The following is a 22,243-nucleotide window of genomic DNA, read 5'->3' as shown; positions in this document are numbered from 1 at the left end:
ACTAATACAACTTGTGGCAGCAGGAGGAATCCTACAGAACTCCCAGATTTGTTTACTTCCAGTCTAAAGCACTTATACTCCACCATTTCCTCCCCAAACCAACCATAAACATTTAGGTACACCTACCTAGGAAGTTTACCAATTTGGAGAAAAATTAACACACTCTATAATCTTTAGCACTTCTTAATAAATTGTTACCAGACACACAGTAGGCATCTAATAAATACTTACTGCCACATTGATAAAATAATAGACATAAAAATGCTAAGTTGTGATAGAAAATAAATAGCCAATAAGGACAACAAGCACAGGGAACTATACTTAATACTTTGTAATAAACTTTAAGAGAAAAGAATCTGAAAAAGAATATATATATATACACACACAAATGTATATACGTGCATATATATACATATATGTATAACTGAATCACTGTGCTGTATACCTGAAACTAACACCACGACATTGTAAGTCAACTATATTTCCATTTTTTTTTTTTTTTTTTGTCTTTTGTCTGTTGTTGTTGTTGTTGTTGTTGTTGTTGCTATTTCTTGGGCCACTCCCGCAGCATATGGAGGTTCCCAGGCTAGGGGTTGAATCGGAGCTGTAGCCACCGGCCTACGCCAGAGCCACAGCAACGCGGGGGGGGCCGCGTCTGCAACCTACACCACAGCTCACAACAATGCCAGATCGTTAACCCACTGAGCAAGGGCAGGGACCGAACCCGCAACCTCACGGTTCCTAGTCGGATTCGTTAACCACTGCGCCACGACGGGAACTCCTCCATTTTTAAAAATTAAATTCAAATGGTATGTTTAAAATGATATGTTGTTATACAAATTTAAAATATTACAAACCCACTTTCAACCTCTGTGTACACCTTTGTACCACACTCTAAATTTATGCACACATTTTATATATTTGAAGCATCACAAAACTTCAAGTTCACAAGACCTGCTTCTTTCACCAGCTCCAGAGGTGATAAATTAAAAGGAGAGCAATCTGAATACCCTTAGGACACTGAATCCGACAAAGCAAGGATGATCTCATTTTGGCTGGGTCCTCCCACACTCAGGAATGGACATGTGGGAGCTCAGGGAGTCAAGGGAGCTGCTATAAAGGAAGTAGGCACCAGGTCAGCCTGGGAGTAGAGCTGGGTGGTGGTAGGTTAACAAAGGGAAGGAGGGGCAGGAGGGAGGAGCTGATTCACTGGGACAACTTAGAGTGACTCACTCAGAAGCCAGCAGAAAATAGCCTGTTCTCCCACATCTGCCTCATTGTCAGGCAATGAAGCACTTCCTCATTGCACACCCATAACGCAGGGCAAAGGGGAGGAGGAGGAAATGGGATTTTTCAAATTCGTGGGCCTAGTCCAGCACTTAAACTCTGTTTTTAACCATTCCGGACATTTTGTTTCAAGTGAAGTCAGTATGTATTGAGCACCTACTGTGTTCCTGGCCCTTCATCTTGCCTTTCAGATTGTCAGTCTCCTGCATACGGAGAATGATGCTCTTCTGAAGTTCTCTACATCCTACTTTGTTACTTCAAAAGCACTTGGGCTGCTGTTGAGCACCTCAGTACGGTCTTTTTGTCCTTCTTATATAGAGATGATCCTCTCAAGCCTACAGTCAACAGGGGGAGGGAAGGAGCTTTTTTCTGTCTCCAATGCTGTTTTTAGCCATCCACTCTCTGGACCAGTCCTCCTTATAGGAGCAGATGTGCAGAATGTAGCATAGTTCACTGATCCTTGTTGGAAATTATTTACCATTTACTACCTCTATGGCTTTACTTGATTTCTCTGAATCTCTATTATCTCATCTGTAAAATGGACAGAGTGCTATCTATCTTACAGGTTAGGAAATATTTTTCATATGGTAGTGAAGATTAAATAAGATACCATTATGTGAAAGTAACTGGCACAGTGATGACACTAATATTGGTTTATTTTCTTCAGTCTTCCCTCTTGATCACACAGACTGACCACATCCCTCCACTAGACTGTAAACTGCTTGAGGACAGGGCTGCATCTGGCTTGAAGCAGTCTGCCTGGGTGAGTACCTGACCCCTAATACTGTTTTGCTTAATAAGAACTGTGAAGATTAGAATAATATTATTAAAATTTACACTATTTATGCATCATATTGTAAGTATTTATTACATTATACCTAAAAATAACAGGTCATTGAATCAATCTGTGAAGTGGAAAATGAATCCAGAAACCTTGACCTCAGGAAGGGATGCATCCTCTCCCCTCTCTGGATTATTTGGTCCTGGTAGGGCTTGCTGCCACCAGCAAGATCTGCATTTCTGTGTTCGCAAGGGACAGACATTCCTTGCATCCTCTACTGTTCTTTGTCCCAACGCCACTGCAAAAGCCCTAGCCCGGGGTGTACTGGGGCCAGGGACACAAGAAAACCTAGACAACCAGATTTTATTCGTTCCACCCCCACCTGGAAGGCAGGTCGGGCCGGGTTTGTGCTCTTCCGGAGCCACCCGTGTCCCGGCTCCCCGCCCGGAGGGGTCCAGAGCTACTATTCTCTTCTAAAAGTAATGTGAAAAGAGAAGTGGGGGGGATGGTCCTCCGGGTTTTGCATCTTTGCGTCCTTGCTTCTAGCAGAAGCTCATCCAAGGAAAAAAAGAGCAGGCAAGCCATGTTACCAGGTTTTCAACAATTATTTCTAAAATAGACACTAAAGCACACTTCACTTATTAACATTTTGGATGAAATGAAACATTAATATGCCCGATCAATCAGGGCACCGGAAACCGGCCTTTCCTAAGCTTCCCGTACCACGACGGTAAACACTAGCCACAGTCCTGTTCAGGAGCCGCATCGAAGGAGGAAAGTTGCAGAAGCCCGGCGGGGAGAGGCGCGAGCCCACCCGGGAGCCCCGGCCGGAGAACGGCGCTTCCTCCCGGAAATGACGCGCACTCAATCCCAGCTTGGCTCTCCCCAAACAAAAGGGATCCAGGGGCCCCGGGAGGAGCGTAAATGACATTGGAGAAGCCCCGCCTCCAGCCGACTCGGATTGGTGCGGGGGCTGAAGAGACGAGGAGACGACTGGCCCTGCGGAATGCCAATGCCCCCGCCTGGCGGTTGAGGGGCGGGGCCTCCGGGGGCAGTGGATGCAGCGGCTGGCGGAGGCGGCCGGGAGCCGAGTCCAGAGCGCAGGGAAAAGGTAGGAGCCACTGGTGCTGGGGCTTGGCGGTGGCTGGGAGTCCGGATTCTCGAGAGAAGAGCAAGGGTAGGACCACTGGAGTCCTCCCGCCACCGTCCCAAATGCCACTCGCGCCCATCCCTTGAGGGGGCGGGGCGGTCTCCTCTACCTCCCGGTATTCCCAGAGGAGGCAGCTCCTCATCCTTCGTGGGTGCTCGCAGCTACTTATTGTCCCCCTTCAATCCCAACTCCCCAGAAGGGGCTGCCCTTCTGACAAGTCCCCCATTTAAGGCCCCCCTCGCCCAGCTCCTCAACCTTGGAAGAGGACATACAGGTTCGTATTCCGTAGTCTGCCGCCTCCCACCCCCATTTTGTACCCCGGGAAAGACAGACATTCCCTTCCTACACCTGTCCCTGCCCACTGTGGTGGGACCAGAGCTCCTTTCATCCGTAAGATAAAAATCAGTGTTTTCAAAAAAGAGAGAGGTCGAAGTAAAAATCAAAGACCCGACCTAGACATCCAGCTCCAGGGACGAAATCAGCCTTCCCCAACCTGGGTTCTTCCCATCCCCCATTCTCTGATCCTCAGCCTTCCTCCGAAGCCCCTTGGGTCCTCTTTTCTCTCTTGGCGAGGGCTCACCTGTTTCGAGACTTTTTTAGATTCTGGAGGGAGGAGAAATAGGAATCTTCCCCACCCCCTTTGTACCTTTACTCTCTATTCTTTGAGGGAGAACCGAACCTCTAAGGGATTTTTTTAGGTTTGAGTTGTTTCATTTTTGCTTTACACCCTACTTCTTCCCTGAGATCTTGAAAAACCATCCTTATTGTGTTTCAAAGTGAGGTGGGCGTGTTGGGTATCTACGGGGTTGGCCCTGTGTGCCTAGGAATGCAAGTGTATATTGTTGGACTGTCAGTGAATAACGGCATGCTTTCAAGTGAAACAGTACAGATAAGTAAATAAAGAACTTTACATTAGGAATGAGTATCTCCCAGTCTAGGGTGGGCTCCTCTGTTGCTCAGGGAGACTGCAGTTAACCTTGAAGGTATAATTCCTTTGAAACAAAAGGCAGGAAGTGTTTGAAAAAAATTCAGGTTCAGTGGTCTAGGTTTATGATTAATCTGGTCCAGTGGCCTTTGGTTAGTCCTTAGTCCTGATTTTATGGTAGGTTTTTCCTTCCAGGTGATACCGATATATATGTAGGGAGAGAGCTGTTGATTGATCTTCTAAGACCAGTATCTTCTACCAAAATTCAGGGGATGAAAATTGAAAGTAAATTTTAAATCTTAGAGACAAGGATAAAGAAAAGCAAGGTAAACTCTGGCTATTCACACACATGACTACCAAAAAGTGTCTCTGTAGGGTGCTCATAAAGGCCTTCATTTTGTGAGGTGCAGAAGAATATTGATGGTTTTGGCCTAATGTTAATACCATTGAATCCCCAGTAATCATCTGTTGCTAGCACTTTCAAATATTAAAATTTGCCATATTTGTTAGCGTTGCTTCTTTCGCTTTTAATTTGAAGTCTTCTGCTGTTATCTTCAGCCAAAGATACTGAGTGGGATGCAAGGAGTTAGAATCACAGAGGACTGTCCTCTACCTTCCTGATGAGACTTTGTGAAGGTAGACCTCCTAAAGGTAATTAATTCTGAATAGTTAGGTTCGAAGTTTTCAGAGCCAGTCTTGGTGCCCACAGATCTGCTCAGTGATTGTTTCCAGATCTCCAGTAAAAAGGCTCAAAGAAGACACTGCGGAGGCTCTCTCCAGTAGACACAAAGTCTACTGTGATAGGAGGGTAGGATGTGGGCCCCCAGCAATATGCAGCAGAAAAAACTAAAAGCAGAACAGGAAATCCCAAAAAGATATATCTCATTACATGAGCAGAGAACAGAAAAAAACTAAGGTAAGAGACTAAGGAAGCCAAAGTTGTAATGACTGCCTGAGCCTTGATGAGCCCAGAGGGAAAAGCAAATAATGCTCTTTGACTTACTTGGCACAATAAACAAGATCCGTTTGACACACGTTTGGATCTTGGAAGTCTTTTTTTTAGCTTTTTTAACACCTGTTTGGTGTTGAAAAGCATAGTACGTGAAGATTTTTTTATGTCTACGTCTAATCTATCTCATTAAATTATAAATTCTTTGGGAATTCCTTTCGTAGCTCAGCAGTTAACGAACCCGATTAGGATCTATGAGGATGCAGGTTCCATCCCTGGCCTCACTCAGTGGGTTAAGGATCCGGCGTTGCCGTGAGCTGTGGTATAGCTCGCAGATGTGGCTCAGGTCCTGCGTTGCTGTGGCTGTGGTGTAGGGCAGCAGCTGTAGCTTCATTTCAACCCCTAGCCTGGGAACTTCCATATGCAGAGGGTGCGGCCCTAAAAAGCAAAATAAAATAAGTGTTTGTTGAACTTAGTTTGAAGCTGACACCTTAGGGTAGACTAGAAAGATAATTTACTGATAATATATGGTACATTTGTTAATATAAACAATCCATTTCTTTTTGCCTTGATTTAACTTTATTTTTCCTATCTGCTATCTTTTGAAACTCTAATATTTTAAGTGACTCTAAAATACTGAATTTTGTGTAAGAAAATATCTGCTGGATAGATATATAATTTTGTTGTCATGAAATCTGAATCAGACTGATTAGGGTAATCACTGCTAGTTATTTTAGGATTTAATTTTTCTAAGAATTTGACCTGAGAAGAATGAAGAGCACACTAGGAACTGGTTTTTGTTTAAGAATGATTTCTGAGTGTTTGGTTTTGACACATTACTGATCTACTTTTAGATTTTTTTTTTTAACGGATTTTTAGTAGATTTTGTGTTTTCCTAAATTAGCACTAAGTACATGAGCAGGGACACAAACTGTTGTGGGTACCTGAATGGAACCATACAGACTGACTATGGTGGGCATATGGGGAACACAGTGGATCCGTGTCTTGGCAGAATCAGGTTTGCAGTGACTACAGTTAATCTGCAGAATAGGATTGGATGTATTGGCTTTTCCGAAGAACAGAAAATGGTGTTTCTTGGATGTTTCTAGTGAAATGATATTTCACTTTTCATGTGAGTTAAAGAATTTAATGTTAAATATTCTTCTACTCCTTTAGCATCTAAGCAGAGGTAAAGAATTAGTGTCTGATTTTCATTACTGGTTGGGTTTATTTTAGATTTTTCAGTATATAGCTAATTAGGGGGAAACAAAGCTGGTATATGTCACGACTTCAGACATCTGATAGGAGGGTTTTTAGGCCACTGAATTGGTGTTTGGGGGCATGATACAAAAAGCAGAGATTTATTTTTAGAGGAAGTTTTTCTAGTCTGTAGTGGCTTCTCAGCCTGTTACTAAAGGCCTTTTTTTTTTTAATTTCCCGAATGTTTGCTGCTAATAACTAAAAATCAAATTTTCCTAGTCATAGTTCAAAGCATTTCAGTGAGAAAATGGCTTATATATGGTAAGCCTATAAAATGTGGTAATTTACACACCACAGACTTTAAAGGCAAACCTGAGTTCAAGTCCCAGCTCTATTGTTCTTTGCTTTGTGACCCAGGGCAAAGGCAGAGTTTTCTATCCTCACAATATCTCAGTTTCCTCAACTGTGACATGAAATGACTTTAAGGGGTGTAGGGTTTTTTTTTTAAAGGAATATATAGATATATATATCACATAGCAAGGTACCTAGCATGCAGGAAGCACTCAACAATTGGTAGGTATTATTGCCATTACTATTAGTACTTTGCATGTGAGTTAAAGAATTTAATATTAAATATTCTTTTGCTCTTTGGCATTTAAACAAAGGTGAAGAATTAGTGTCTGATTGTAGTTATTGGTTGGTTTTGTGTTAAATATTTGCGTATATAGGTAAGGTTCCTAAGTAGAGGGAAACAAAGCTTGTATCTGTGATGATCTCAGTCCTCTGATAGAAGGATTTTTAGGACAGTGTATCTGTGTTATGGAGTGTGTGTGTTTCATAATTTTGTTATGTACATTATATTCCTTGAATTTTCTGGCCCTGGAAAAACAAAGACAGGGATTCAACCATTTGATGTCTTCTCTCTGATTTGTCATTTGTTCCATTCCAAACCATCTTAAGTACCTCCACTCTCACTGTCATATAAATGGCTTTGCGGATACTGTGATTTGCTGCAGGGTTATGTCTTCTGTAAGATTTAAGGGATTTTCAGTGGTAATTTTGATTGACAGTAATTTTTGCCTCTGAAGACAACTCCTTCACTGCCCCCAAAGTAAGGAGCAATCATAGGAACAACCAAAACAAAGGAGAAGAAACCTTGGCTAAAGGAGTTAAGAGTGGAGGTGGGGGAGTCGAGGACAGGGGTTTGTGGGTTGAGGAAAGCAGGACTACAAGCAGGCATTGAAGTAAAGAATGTAGTAATATGGTTCTCCTCTGCCAAGTATTTCCAAACTCTGTATTTCAGGTCTAAAGCGAGAGCTTCCAATCTAAATGTGTCCTTTGCTGCTGAATGAGTCCTTTCTGCCTTTGGAGCCACAAAGAATGTAATCCTTAATTGTTAACTGAGTTCAGATAGAAACTAGAAAGGAAAATAGGAGAGCACAGGGTGGTAAGGTTTACAGATGAAAAAAACTCCTCCTGACCCTTGAACCTAAGCATCTTCGTGGACCCTTGGTGCAGAGCTGCTGGGGAAGTGAGGCTGAGTGTGCTCTGGATCTGCTCTTCCAAGAGGGCGAGAGCCAGGGAGGATGGAGTGCAGAGGGAGAAGCAAATGGTCACAAATTTTTTTAGCAAGAGACAAGTATTCTAAATCATAATGGAGAGAAGAAAGAAGTGACAGGTAAGTTGTAGGAAAAAGAGAGAAGCACTAAGTTTGGGTTTTTCTGGAAGGAGAAGTGCCCCCATTCCTTGGTTTCTGCTAAGTATCCTTTCTCCTGCAATAGGTCATACGGGAGTGAGGACAGAACCAACCTGGTTCTTAACTGGTTTAATATTTGACACTGCAAACATGATCTGGTCCAGTCCTGTATATCAGCTTCTTCTTATTGTCTCCTTCTGTTCAATTGAAATTTTCTGAGAAGGCTCCACCCCTAAAGACTTCTCCACTTCTAACCTTTAGCCTTCACCATGCTCACTGACTTAACAATTCTTCTTGGGGGTCTAATTACTTCTTGTTCAGCATGTCTCATATCACAGTCATCATTTCCCCCCAAAAAAACAGTTCCTTTTCTTACATCCCCCTTTCTATTAATGGCATCATCATTCTAGTCACCCAGTCTTAAAACCTCAGCTGATCTGGCATTTTTTTCCCCTCCTACCTCCTTAAATGGAACCAGTACCAAATTACTGTAAATACTTTATGAAATCTTGCTTGCCTCAGCCATTTCCTTTCCATTCTTCCTGCCACCATCCTAGTTCACACATTTTAGCCTCATTCCTCTACTGTTACAGTTTTCTCCCAATGGCTTTTTCTGCTTCCAGTGTCTCTTCAGTCAAATCAGTGCTGTAATTCAAGCTTTAACCTTCCTAAAACTATACTTCTGTTACGATATTCACCTAGTGTATAATGTTGTGTGGTTTCTTATTTCCTAAAAGATAAAGTCCAGTTTTGTTGGCTGTAATTCAAAGTACTGCACTGTGCATTTCTTTTCTACCAGCATTTTTTGTGTACTCTTGTGAACCACAGACTGCTGGGTGCCAAGTTTATCAAGTCAAGTAAGACAGAATATTGTCTAGAAGAGCAGAGTCTTGTGATATAAAAGACAGCTATTTAAATAGATAAATTGATATAATAGAATGTGATAACTGTTCCTGGGTTATAAATAGAGATACATACCCATTATGCATTTAATGTAATGTAAAAGATAGCTGTGATATTTTTAAGAAACCCATTTCTTAGTCATTACAAGTTAAAATTGTAACTGTATTAGGAGCTGTCAAAATTCAGTGGAAGCAAAAGCATGCTTTTCATTTATATCCTAAAGTCACAAAAAACTTGTCTAGGCAGAAGACTGTCCATTTCTCTTCCCAAGTAGTGTGCAGAGACCATCGACCTGAATAAGTGTTCCTAAGCTGATTTTCCCAGGAACTGTCCAGACCATCTCCTCCCTGGAGCAGGTCAACTTGCCAGGTTAGAAGGAATAAACTTACCTTGATTTCCAGATTAGACACGTGAGTGATAGAAAATGACGACTCATTGGAAAAAGGAAAATGTCATTAACCTTGCCGATGAAACCAAGTATATGTTCTCCAAGGATGAGAAATAAGAGAGAACTGACCAGTCACTAACTCCTGTAAACCATTCACTATCCTGTTAGAGTGTATATTGTCATCCCCATTTTATAGATGAAGGTTAAGTGAATCAAAGAAGTATGAGGTAGTAGAGGCAGGATGCAAACATAAGTCTGTAGGACACCAAAATCCTGCACCTTCTATTGCAACACACTGCCTCTCAGAAGAGTTACTGTCCCCAGAGAACCTTGGACCAAAAACAATCAGTAGGTAGGTCTGTTGGTCATTTTCAACATACTAAACTGTTACACTTTTTTAAAAAGTCAGCTGATTAAGAAGACAAAACTTAAAAGGCAAAACATCATCAGTTATAATATTCTATGACAGGCTTTTGTGAAATTTTTTACACATAGCTAAAGCACAGATACCTTGACTGCATTATGGTTCATCCTCCATACCATACACTCTGTTTCTTCCTGATTTGAAATGCTGATAGAATCAGTGACTTCATCCAACATTAATATTTGAAGGGTTCTTGTATTCCAGGCTGCCTGTAGAATTCAGGACCATAAATCATTTTATTGGAAATAAAGTCAGTCTACATGTTGTTATTCCCTCATTGTGGCATTTTCCAAATCATGGTGGAATTATTTCAGAAAAGCAAAAATTCAGGGCAGTGATGGACAGATGATATAGACAGATGTACATATTTCAATGAAATCATAGTATAATTTCATTTAAATAAATAAAGCAAAAAAATTTTTTTAAATAAATAAAGCCAACTGACAAATATACTTGAAATGGTAATTTTCTAATATTAGAAGACATTTTTAATAAAAAATTATCAATGTAAAAATTATTATTCATTTTTTATTAACATATATTCCAGTAGCTTAATTAATATTTTTCTTCTGGTTTGGCCTTGTCTCAGATGAGAATACTTGAAAAGGTGTAAGCAGATATCCAGGTAGACAGACCTGTTTTTAATAATGTGCCAGATGTCCTCATTTTGGGGGAGAGATGTTTGAATGCCTGCTTATGGGCATGAGGCTACTTCCTTCTTTTCTTCAGTATACATATAAATTTTGTTGGCAACATTTAGGAGAGACAATGAGAAAAGCAGATGTATACACATAGTCAAAGAGGCAGACATTCACACAACACATACACACACACCCCCAGAGAGAGAGAGACACATGAGAGATGCGTGAGTCTTAAAACAGAGCTAAACAAAACAATAACCTGATATCCATCATGGTGTCCCAGAAGGTGGATGAGACTGGATCTTAATAGCTTTACTATTTAACTGTAATCTTCAGCAATTCACTTAACAACTCTGGCCTCAATTTTCATCTGTAAAATAAGAGTAAAATCTGTAAAATTAGATTATTTCTGAGGTCCTTCCGCTCTGTGAATCACACTTTAGCTGATAAAGTGAGAAAATCATGTGTAACAGTGGTTACCAAGTAGCAGTGGTTACTAAGGAAGCCCTCAGATTCAAATTCCTTTTCTTTTTCTTTTTTGTTTTTTTTTTTTCTTTTTTTTTTTGTTTTTTGTTTTTCAAATTCCTTTTCTGCCACATACTAGCTGTGAGACTGAGCAAGTTGTTTGGCTTTTGTACCTCAGTTTTTGCATCTATAAAATGGGGGTGATGATAATGACTTTGTCGGTAATTGTTGCAGCATCTACCACCTAATGTTGTGAGGACTGAATTAATACATGGCAAGTACTTAGAACACGTTAATGTTTAGCTCAATAAATGTGTATCTTTTTTATGATTACTTTTTTTTTTTTTAATCTCTTTTCTTTTTTAATCTCTTTTTAGGGCTGCACCCATGACATATGGAGGTTCCTAGGCTAGGGGTTGAATCAGAGCTGTAGCTGCTGATCTACACCACAGCCACAGAAACTTGGGAGCCGAGCTGCATTTGCAACCTACACCACAGCTCATGACAGTGCCAGATCCTTAACCCACTAAGCAAGGCCAGGGATCGAAACTATATCCTCATGGATAATAGTCAGGTTTGTTAACCACTGAGCCACAATGGGAATGCCTATGATTACTATTACGGCTTGAATTCTTAGAAAACTGTACTATAAAACTCTGAGGTGGTGGTAAATAACATTGATAAGCTCAATTATGTCATTATTAATTTCTATATAAGTATAAATCCAGAAAATCTGATATTTTAGAATGTGCTTTGAATAGAGTAATGAAAGTTTTTTTTTCCCCTTGCTTTTTAGGGCCGCACCCGCGGCATATGGAGGTTCCCAGGCTAGGGGTCCAAGCGGAGCTACAACCGCCGGCCTACTCCACAGCTCATAGCAACGCCAGATCCTCAACCCACTGAACGAGGCCAGGGATCAAACCCTCAACCTCATGGTTCCCAGTCGGATTTGTTTCCGCTATGCCATGATGGGAACTCCAAAAGTTTTTTTTTTTAAGTATTGACTTTAAAGAATATTAGCTTTATTACAGGATGGGTCGAGGCCTACTTCAAAGTATATATTGGATAAACAAGCATCTCAATCCCTTACTTAGCACTTCTGTAATTTCTTTGTAAGTACACTATTCATATTATATTTCATGATCCTGAAATTTACAATCTCTAAAACTGTTTCAAAACCATTCTGTTTTATATAATTCTGTCCATAGTGTGGTTGGGAAAAGCAGACTGATTGAGACAAAGCAAGGCATTCCTTGTTATGGAAACTCTCCTGCTAAGGGGAAGGCTTTGATCTAGTTGCTGTAATAATCTTTAAAAGTCGTAAATGGTAGGTGCCTCGTTAGTGCAGTAGGTAGCGCGTCAGTCTCATAAAAATAGTAAATGGTTAGCATGTTGTGTTAGTTTGCTAGAGCTGCCATAACAAAGTACCACAAACTGAGTGGCTTAAACGACAGGAATTTATTTCTCACAATCCTGGAGGCTAGAAAACAGAAATCAATGGGGTAGCAGGACTGGTCTTCTGAGGCCTCTCTCTTTCACTGGTTATATGGCCGTCTTCCTGTCTGTTCACCTGGTCTCTCCCTGTCCCATGTTTGTGTCCAAATTTCACTTCTTATAAGGACACCAGTCACATTAGATTAAGGCCCACGCTAATGACCTCATTTTAACCTCCAATTACCTCTTTAAAGACCCTGTCTTCAAATACAGTCACAGTCTGAGGTATTAGGAATTAGGACTTCACTGTATCACGCTGGGGGTAGGGGACACATGTTATGTAACACATAGACACTTAAGGATCCAAATGGTCCAGTGATATCTTTTATCATCAGCTGAAAGAAAACTGACTTGACATTTATATTAAAGGTTATGTTGCATAGTATATGTTTTTCTATCTTGGTTTTAGAATCTTTCTAAATAATAATAGCAAGAACAACCCTCTTTAGTAAATGTACAAAAGATCTGCTTTTGTGATTAGAAAATTATTTTCTGATAATATTTTTATTATAGTTGATTTATAATGTTCTGTCAATTACTACTATATAGCAAAGTGACCCAGTTATACATATATACATTCTTTTTCTCATAATATCTTCCATCATGTTCCATCACAAGTGATTGGATGGTTACCTGTGCTATACAGCTGGATCTCTGCTTCTCTACTCCAAATGCAATAGTTTGCATCTACTCATCCCAGACTCCCAGTCCATCCCACTCCCTTCCCCTCCCTCTTGGCAACCACAAGGCTGTTCTCTATGTCCATGAGTTTGTTTCTGTTCTATAGATAAGTTCATTTGTGCCATATTTTAGATAATATTTTGACATGTTTTTCTTCACTAGCCTAATCCTAAAATGCCAAAAGTGGAATGAGAGATATAATTTGGAATGTTGTCACTCTCTTACTCCCAAATGCATAAATAATTCTTCAAGAAAACCAGAAATGCCAGAGGGTGGGAAACTTAAATCTTGAGATAGCCAAGGTAATGTGTCAACACCTTTCATCCCTAGATAGCAGGTTGCTTTGGATGCATTTTTTAAAATAGTGTACTTTTGTCCATTTTTAAATTTGATATTTATAAATGTGTTATTTTTTTTAATTTCATATATACTGAGTTTTTAAGGAAGTACATTAGTGGAAAGCCATCAAACACCCATTTGTATTTTGACTCTTTGAATTTTTAGAATTAACTAGCCTCCCAAATTTTGGTTTTGTTTATATGTATTAGAAAGAGTCTACATAATTGGAGCAAATTTGCTTTATATCTTTGCTCATATCCTATCACTGATACTAAAAACTTACTGAATGGGGAGTTCCCTGGTGATCCAGTACTTAGGGTTTGACTGTTTTTTGGGGTTTTTTTTCTCTTGTCTTTTTAGGACCGCACCTGTGGTATATGGAGGTTCCTAGGTTAGAGGTCTAATCAGAGCTGTTGCTGCCGGCCTACACCACAGCCACAGCAACACGGGATCAGAGCCGAGTCTGCAACCTACACTACAGCTCACAGCAACGCCAGATTCTTAACCCACTGAGCAAGGCCAGGGATCAAACCCGAAACCTCATGGTTCCTAGTTGGATTCATTTCCACTGCGCCATGATGGGAACTCAGGGTTTGACTGTTTTAACTGCTGTGGCCTGGGTTCAATCCCTGGTTTGGGAACTAAAATCCTACATCAAGCCACTGCACACTGTAGCCAAAAATAAATTAACTGATTAATTTACCAAAAAAAAAGAACGATTTGCTGAATGGCCTAAATCTCATTCAATTGTAGTCCAAGTATAAACTCCTTAAATTTGTTATCTGAGCATATAATAAGTGATTTTTATCCAATTTTGCAAGAATGATCTCCTTGGTTAAAAAAAAAAACAACTGATATATATATAGATATAGATATATACGTATATCTATATCTATATATATCGATATATATATCTATATATATCGATATATATATCTATATATATATAGTACTAGCCAAGTGGACTTTTTTTTTTAATTTATATAGTTTTTTTGAGGTGCTTCTATGTTTGAAAATATATAGGAGTTAAAAATACTGTTTTTTCTCTTTCTTGTCCTGTATCACCCACCACTTAGAGATGAAGCCTTCAGTTCCAGGTAAAGACATACACACACCCAGATACTAGATAGACAAACATCTTTCTTGTACTCCACCCTGCCCCACCTTACTACTTACATAGGTGTAGAAACTCGGGTGTTTCTTTTTCTGCCACCCAATCTATGTGGTAAAAAAGCAACAATGCCTGCTGTCCTATAGAATGAATTCAGTATTCCAGAGCAAAGGGTGAGACTTCCTTAAGAAGGAAAAGGTACAGTCAGAACCAGAATGTGTGGAGGTTGGATAAAGGGAAAACATCAGAATAAAATGAACAGAGCCCAAGCCACAGCAGCATACTCCCATGGCAAAATCAGCACTGCTGTTCAAGAGGTACAGTGGAGGTGTGAGGCCAGTGTCCTTTTGCTGCCTATAGTTCTTATGGCTGTTGGCACATGAAAATTCATACAGAAGAGACTCATGCTGTCCTGGCTATTGGCCCTGGCTATGGGCCCTGACTTGGTGAGAAGTAGCATAAGAATAGACCAGATGGTAAGTTGGGCAAACTCATGTTGGAAATCACCTATTATAACTTAGAAATAGGAAGTTCCCATTGTGGCGCAGCAGAAATGAATCCAACTAATATCCATGAGGATGCGGGTTCTATCCCTGGCTTCACTCAGTGGGTCGGGGATCCGGCGCTGCCATGAGCTGTGGTGTAGGCCGACAGATACAGCTTGGATCCCGCGGTGCTATGGCTGTGGCTGTGGTGTAGGCCGACAGCTGTAGTTTCAATTTGACCCCTAGCCTAGGAACCTCCATATGCCGTGGGCGTGGCCCTAAAAAGCAAAAAAATAAATGACTTAGAAATAAGTTTCATACTTAGTCCATTAACAGGCTTTTTTCCAGGGTATTAAAATATGTATAACTTTATCTTTTTATTATATGTATTTACGTGGTTTTTGTTTTGTTTTGTTTTGTTTTGTCATTTTGTCTTTTTAGGGCCGAACTCACGGCATATGGAGGTTCCCAGAATAGGGGTCAAATTGGAGCTGTAGCTGCTGGCCTTCGCCACAGCCAGAGCAACGCCGGATCCTTAACCCACTGAGCGAGGCCAGGGATCGAACCCACAACCTCATGGTTCCTAGGCAGATTCCTTTCTGCTGTGCCATGACGGGAACTCCCTAAGTACGTGTTTTAATTGACAAAACTAAAGCTTAATAGAGCTTCAGCTAGCTGTACCATGGTGTATGATAACGTATCCAGACAACTTGTCCACAAGTGGTTTTTATTTCAGATTTATGGACTATAAATTTAGGCATTTTTTAAGCAGAAATATCTGCATCTGAACTCTAAGGAAAGATGGGTCTTGGAGCGATTCTGCTGGAAGGAATGAGCTGAGCATCTGGTTGAAATGATCTTGTCTTTCACAGTTACTTAATGGATGATGACAATGACAAGTAACGGCTCATTTAGAAACTAAGCGGAGAATGAGTCTGTAGACTCTAATGTGGTCATGCCAAAAATCTGGCAGTCATATTTCTGATAATGAATATGGAGTCTGAAACAGCCTTTTTCTGAAAATCCTAGGCCACAAAATGTATATATTGGGCAGAAATTGAAGTCAAATGGACTTGGTTCTTTAAATTACAAGAGAAAAGTTACATCTTATCAAATATAATTTAGGGCCTACTTTTTTTAAGGTTACTGAGTCAAATACATTATTAGGAAAACATAACCAAAAATTACATATAATTCATCATTTAATATTTGAAAATAAATAGGAAAAAGTAGAAGCTGGTATGAGTAATAAGCCCTACAGACAAAGTTGAGATGGTGACAAGTTGATTTGTTGGTTTATTGATTGGCAAGAGGTGAGGGGATGCGACTTTTCCTCACATGAATTTGGCAGTTGGAAAAGTTCAGTTGTAATTGTGTTATTTTTCTGTCTGAGTGCATTGTTCATGAGTCAAGGTGGTTCAAGCAAATAGGCTTTTGTCATTCCAGGGAGAGAAAGTCAGTTTTTTCTAGTGACATTTATAAGATAGTCCTTGAAATGACAGTGGACATCTTAAAGATTTTGAAAGCCCTCACCTTCCTCAATTATAATTGTAAAAGGGAAGTAAGATTCCTGGTATTTTTCCTATCTTACTCAGCTAAAGCTTGAAGAAGTGGCTATTCTCTTCTTCCTTGTCTGTATCAGCCTGCAGCTGTCAGGCCTCATCAGCTATAATGACAGTTGACATTCTTAGGATTTACCAATTGTTTATAGTATAGTCACATAGACAATAAATTTCTTATTATTTTGCAGTATTGGACACCTTTCCACCATGCTGATGACATTTTAAATATACTTGTCAATTTTCCCAAATTTTAACTGAAGAAAATCTTAAGAATTTATACTTGAGGAGCAAAGTGTGACTGCCAATTATCAGGTCAGTATTACCCCCACAGTCACCCCAAACCCCAGGAATATCACTAAAACATAATACAGTTTTACTATCGTTCATTCGTATTTCATACAAAAAGTTATTGCAATGTCTTGTGTATTGAGATTAGATTCAAATGTAAAGGACCAGCAAAGAACTACTAAATTTTAATATTTATAAAGAATGGTTATGGGAATATGTGAAAACAGACCTGTTGGGTTTGAGTTTCACAGCTGTGGCCCTTTTTATCCTCTCGTGTCATATTTGTATTATATTCACTTCATGTAGGCACCAAGGTAAATAAGTTGGTACCTATTAGTAAAATGTTCCAAATATTAAAATGTGTTCGGGAGTTCCCGTCATGGCGCAGTGGTTAACGAATCCGATTAGGAACCGTGAGGTTGCGGGTTTGATCCCTGGCCTCGATCAGTGGGTTAAGGATCCAGCATTGCCGTGAGCTGTGGTGTAGGTCGCAGACTCGACTCAGATCTGGCGTTGCTGTGGCTCTGGCGTAGGCCAGCGACTACAGCTCTGATTAGACCCCTAGCCTGGGAACCTCCATATGTTGTGGGTGTGGCCCTAGAAAAAACAAACAAGAAAAAAATGTGAGCAAAAGTGACTTACAAATGTAGATGTAACAAGAATCTTTTTGCCATTGGCAAAACAATCTTTAGTCGCTTTAATTATAAAGCAGTCTAGCCTAGGCAAGAAAAAGACCAAAAAAAAAAAAAAAAGGGCAGCCCAAGCCACTTTTTTCTGAAGTCATTCATCTTGGCTGCCCCCAGTTTTGATAATGCCTTTCTTAGAATTCTTTTGGGAAATAAGAGAGGATTGTAGGTATTAGTAATTAACCATTGATCAGACTGTATCAGGAACTTGGCAAGATATTTTATATTTATTAACTGAATCTTCACAACAATCCCATGAGTAAGATATCACCATCCCACTTTCACAGATAAGAAAACTGAGAATCAGAAAATTTGCCAAAAGTCACACAACTAGGACAATGCCAACCTGGCGTCTCTCTGAGCGCAAAGCTCTGTGTTGTTTCCAACATACCATCTTAGGTTAAGTGTAGCTTTATTAGGTCTCTTGTTTGGTGAGACCTAATAAAGGTCTTTTTTTTTTTTTTTTTTGCTTTTGCTTTTTAGGGCCGAACCCACGACATATGGAGGTTCCCAAGCTAGGGGTCCAATAGGAGCTAACAGCTGCTGGCCTACGACACACTTGCAGCAACGTCAGATCCAAGCCACATCTGCAACCTACACCACAGCTCACGACAACGCTGGATCCTTAACCCACTGAGCAAGGCCAGGGACTGGACCCACATCCTCACAGAAACTACATCAGGTTCTTAACCTGCTGAGCCACAACAGGATCTCCCTGTTTTTGGTTTTCTTAGTTCTTATTTTTAAAATAACTGTTGCAAGGTCTCTCTGTGATTCTGAAGTGAGAATCACTTACTAGTGGCTAAACCTCACCAGTTAGAAAGTTAGCCATTAGAGCTAAAGTTACATTGAACGTATTTTACCATGTGGCAAAAGATTTGTACAACATCTCCTAGAACAACTTCTAACACAGGGAGGTATGCATTTTCTACATGCTCTCATTTGCTCAAAGGCAGTAGCTCTGGAAGGAATCAATGACTCTTTTGTGTGCCTGAAAGTTAATGTGCTCATAGGAGTTGGAAATTATTGGAGGGTGTGTGAACTAGTCATGTTGTGATTGACTTTAAAGAAAACTATATGAGAGTGGTAATTTGGAAGTAAAGAGTGGGAAAGGTAAAATAGTTTTTGCTCTACTTTGGAAGTTATTAGTCAGAAGATCCTTCAAAGATTGTATCGCAGCCTAACTTCTACTTATATGTGCTTTAGGAGAAATTACTTTCATAAAAAGGATTGAGTTTTTGCCATGCAATTTGCCATTTAACACGTTTTAAAAAATAGAAAGAGTTCCCTAATGGTCTAGTGGTTTAGGATTCAGCATTGTCACTGTTGTGGCTCAGGTTCGATCCCTAGCCCAGGAACTCCTGCACCCTGCAGACGTGGCCAAAAAAAAGAGACAAGACTTCATAGAAATGTGAACTTGATAAGTCAAATAAGTTCAGTTTATAGTAGCCTGGCCAATTAAGATTTTTAAACAATATATTTTAAGAAGTCATTTAAAAGCATATCTGGGAGTTCCTATTGCAGCTCAGCGATAAGGAACCCAACTAGCATCTATTAGGACATGGATTCGATCCCTGGCCTCGCTCAGTGGGTTAAGGATCCGACATTGCTGTGAGCTGCAGTATGTAGGTTGCAGACCCAGCTCGGATCTCACATTGCTGTGGTAGCCTAGGCCAGCAGCTGCAGCTCCAATTTGATCCCTAGCCCAAGAACTTCTATATGCTGCAGGTGTGGCTCTAAAAAGACCAAAAAAAAAAAAAAAAAAAAAAAAAAAAAAATCTGTACATGGTTACATTTGTCTTACTTTACTATATGAAATATAAATATTGTGATAGATGTTCTCTGTGAAAGTTGACAATTTAAAGGAAAAATTTCTCCTGTACTCCCACCAAACATTATCTTTACTCAAATTCATTTCAGCCAATTTCAGAGGGACTCCAAAATGCTTTATATACAGTTTGCAATTCAGTTTTCTAAAACTGGAGTATCTTTTCATGGTGTGATAATTTTTCAGTGAAACAGTTTTGATTATAACACAAATTTACCTGAACTTCTAGTGAACAAAATTAGTGACCAATTCCAAGACTTTCTAGGATGTTTGTATATAATAAACCTGGAGAAAAAATGATGAAAATTTAATCTTTGTGAATAGTGGCAAAATCAATAATTAGAGTGAATTTTCTTTTCTTTTCTTTCTTTTTAAGGCTGCACCCATAACATATGGAGGTTCCCAGGCTAGAGGTCAAATCGGAGCTATAGCTGCTGGCTTACACCAGAGCCACATCAACACCCAATCCAAGCCGTGCCTGCAACCTATACCACAGCTCACAGCGACGCTGGATCCACAACCCACTGAGTGTGGCCAGGGATCAAACCCACAACCTCATGGTTCCTAGTCAGATTCATTTACACTGTGCCACAACAGGGACTCCACCATTTCCTTTCTTAAAGCATTTTTTACTGTAACTGTTGCTCTTATCTATCTCACTTTATTTTTTCTTTAATAATAATCAAATTAACTCTATCTCCTGGATATTGTCTGATTGTTGTCTTTGTTTTAGGCTTTCAGGATGAATCTGGAGAAACTCAGCAAGCCAGAACTCTTAACACTATTCAGTATTCTTGAAGGAGAGCTTGAAGCAAGGGACCTTGTTATAGAAGCTTTAAAGGTATGTTAAAAAAAAAAGAAAGGTCATCATATGTTTAAAAGCCATTTCATTGGTTAGCTATGGTATGACTGTAGCCCCATTTGAAGGTAAGAGGCCTGGGTATATAGATAGAGATACTTGCTATAGCAGCCACCTATATGGTATGATTTTAGGGACCCCGAGGAAGCCTTTCTGCCCCCAGGTAGTTCCTTTAGTCCTTAGAACTTCTTTCTTTAGCTTAGCTGTTTCTGAATGCCAGCTCCTTGAGAACTTGATGAGATCTGCTTCCTAAAAAATGCATAGGTATACCCATATACATAATTCAGGATATAGGGAGTTCCTATCGTAGCTCAGCAGTTAACGAACCTGACTAGTATCTATGAGGATGTGGGTTCAATCCCTGGCCTCACTCAGTGGGTTAAGGATCCGGTGTTGCCGAGAGCTGTGGTGTAGGTTGCAGACAAAGGTAAGCTCAGATCCCAAGTTGCTGTGGCTGTGGCATAGGCTGGCAGCTATAGCTCCAACTGGACCCCTAGCCTGGGAACCTCCATATGCCATGGGTGCAGCCATGGCAAAAAAAAAAAAAAAAAGCCCCCCCAAAAAAAAAAAAAGCCCCAAAACCCCCATAATTCAGGGTATAATATCTGTTAAAACAGGGTAGGGGTTGGGGAGGTGGCATGTGAGAACTCTACTTTCCACTCAGTTTTGCTGTGAACCTACAACTACTCTAAAAAATAGTCTAATTTAAAAAAACAAAGGAGCATAATTCCTTTCAAATGTCTTAAATCTTGGTAAAGACACATTGGAAATAGGGACATTTCCCTGTCTTGAGATCAGATCTGGAGAGGGGAAGAAAAGAAAGGGTATCTTGTGTGAGTAGTAGGAAGATGATATTCCCAAAGGAGAGGAGAAATAAGGAAAAAAAAAAAAAAAAGAGGAGACTGGGGCATGCTGAAGAAAGCAAGGTCTGCGAAGTGCAGCTGAGCCTAAGTATCTAAGAAGATTTTTATAGTTAAAATTTTAAAGGATATATTGATGTACATTTTAAAGCTCATCATTAAAAGGTTTATGAAGTACTTTACTGCATTTTCTCAAAATTTTCCTAGCTCCTTATTAAATGCTATATTAACATTTCATGCGTGTTCATATGAAGCTCCTTTGTTGAAGATTTTTTTATAGCAACGAAGATCATTTTTTCATTGCTATTCCAGGAGGCTTAGAGAATTGGGAGAAACAAAACCCCTCAGTAGAGTTCATACAAAAAGCTGTATCTCTTTAGCATCTCTTCTTTTTTCCCTTCTGGAATTGATACAGAGTAAATGTGTTCATTTAGTCATATCTGGGTAATCTTTTCTTAGATTAGTGCTCTGAAATTATAATTGTGATGAAAGTAAAATTTAAACCCATTATTTCTGTATGCTGTGAAATTGAGTCAATTTGTTTTTTTAAGTCTGACAGACAAGGACTGACATTTCTGTCTAATTAAATATACCTTAGAGTATTTTATCCCTGAAAAATACTGCTTTTTTGTTTTCCCTTGTGGCTCTTTAATGTGTGCTAAGTAATTTCTAGTGGTTTCACTTTTCCAGAGTGCATGAGGCAGTAGCCTTCTGATGTGAGGGTGGACTCGGTCTTAGTTTCTTCCTTTCCCTGCTTACTCTGGTCTTGTTTTGCATGGTGTCCCTGGAGATGACATGTTTATGGCTTTGACATACCCCTAGTCACATGTTAAAGTTTATTGCCCAAATCTTTGCCTGTCGTGCCACTAAGCTGAACTGTGTGATCTTGGTCAAGTCATTCAGTCTGTCTGAAACAAAGCTTCCTTGTCTAATAATGAGAATAAATGATAGGAGTTCCCGTCGTGGCGCAGTGGTTAAGGAATCCGACTAGGAACCATGAGGTTGTGGGTTCGGTCCAAGCCCTTGCTCAGTGGGTTAATGATCCGGCGTTGCCGTGAGCTGTGGTGTAGGTTGCAGACGCGGCTCGGATCCCGCGTTGCTGTGGCTCTGGCGTAGGCCGGCAGCTACAGCTCTGATTGGACCCCTAGCCTGGGAACCTCTATATGCCGTGGGAGCGGCCCAAGAAACAGCAAAAAAGACAAAAACCAAACAAACAAAAAAACCAAGAATAAATGATAAAT

The 22,243-nt window shown here is 40.0% G+C and overlaps 2 protein-coding genes across 17 annotated transcripts in view; one reads left to right on the top strand and one right to left on the bottom strand.

Annotated features, from left to right (window-relative positions):
• CTTNBP2NL (CTTNBP2 N-terminal like) overlaps positions 1–22,243 on the top strand; it is a 62,895-nt gene that overhangs the window by 5,604 nt on the left and 35,048 nt on the right. For 2 of the 12 annotated variants that reach the window (XM_085023639.1, XM_085023640.1), the window contains exons 2-4: positions 1,955–2,050; positions 16,670–16,793; positions 20,017–20,124. In XM_085023639.1, the coding sequence (XP_084879765.1) occupies positions 20,026–20,124 (99 nt within the window). In that variant the 5' untranslated portion in view covers positions 1,955–2,050; positions 16,670–16,793; positions 20,017–20,025. Of the gene's footprint in view, positions 1–970; positions 1,136–1,242; positions 1,853–1,954; positions 2,051–3,116; positions 3,493–16,669; positions 16,794–20,016; positions 20,125–22,243 lie in introns of those variants that run through there. The other 10 variants (XR_014844502.1, XM_003125850.5, XR_014844503.1 and 7 more) reach the window with 7 other exon arrangements.
• Positions 5,849–22,243, bottom strand: part of ST7L (suppression of tumorigenicity 7 like) — a 187,498-nt gene continuing 171,103 nt past the window's right edge. For 4 of the 5 annotated variants that reach the window (XR_014844483.1, XR_014844488.1, XR_014844490.1 and 1 more), the window contains 2 exons: positions 10,604–10,714; positions 5,849–9,912 (listed from right to left, as the gene is read on the bottom strand). The gene's annotated coding sequence lies outside the window, so the exon portion shown is untranslated. The remainder of the gene's footprint in view (positions 9,913–10,603; positions 10,715–22,243) is intronic. The other variant, XR_014844492.1, reaches the window with a different exon arrangement.

The sequence above is a fragment of the Sus scrofa genome, chromosome 4 (assembly GCF_054392235.1).
Source record: "Sus scrofa isolate SSC_HxYL_T2T_F1_AM1 chromosome 4, Sscrofa_HxYL_maternal_Yorkshire_Landrace_v2.0, whole genome shotgun sequence".
Classification (NCBI taxonomy): Eukaryota; Metazoa; Chordata; class Mammalia; order Artiodactyla; family Suidae; genus Sus; species Sus scrofa.
The sequence above is the reverse complement of the archived record's forward strand: the minus strand, read 5'-3'. Positions and strand labels throughout refer to the sequence as shown.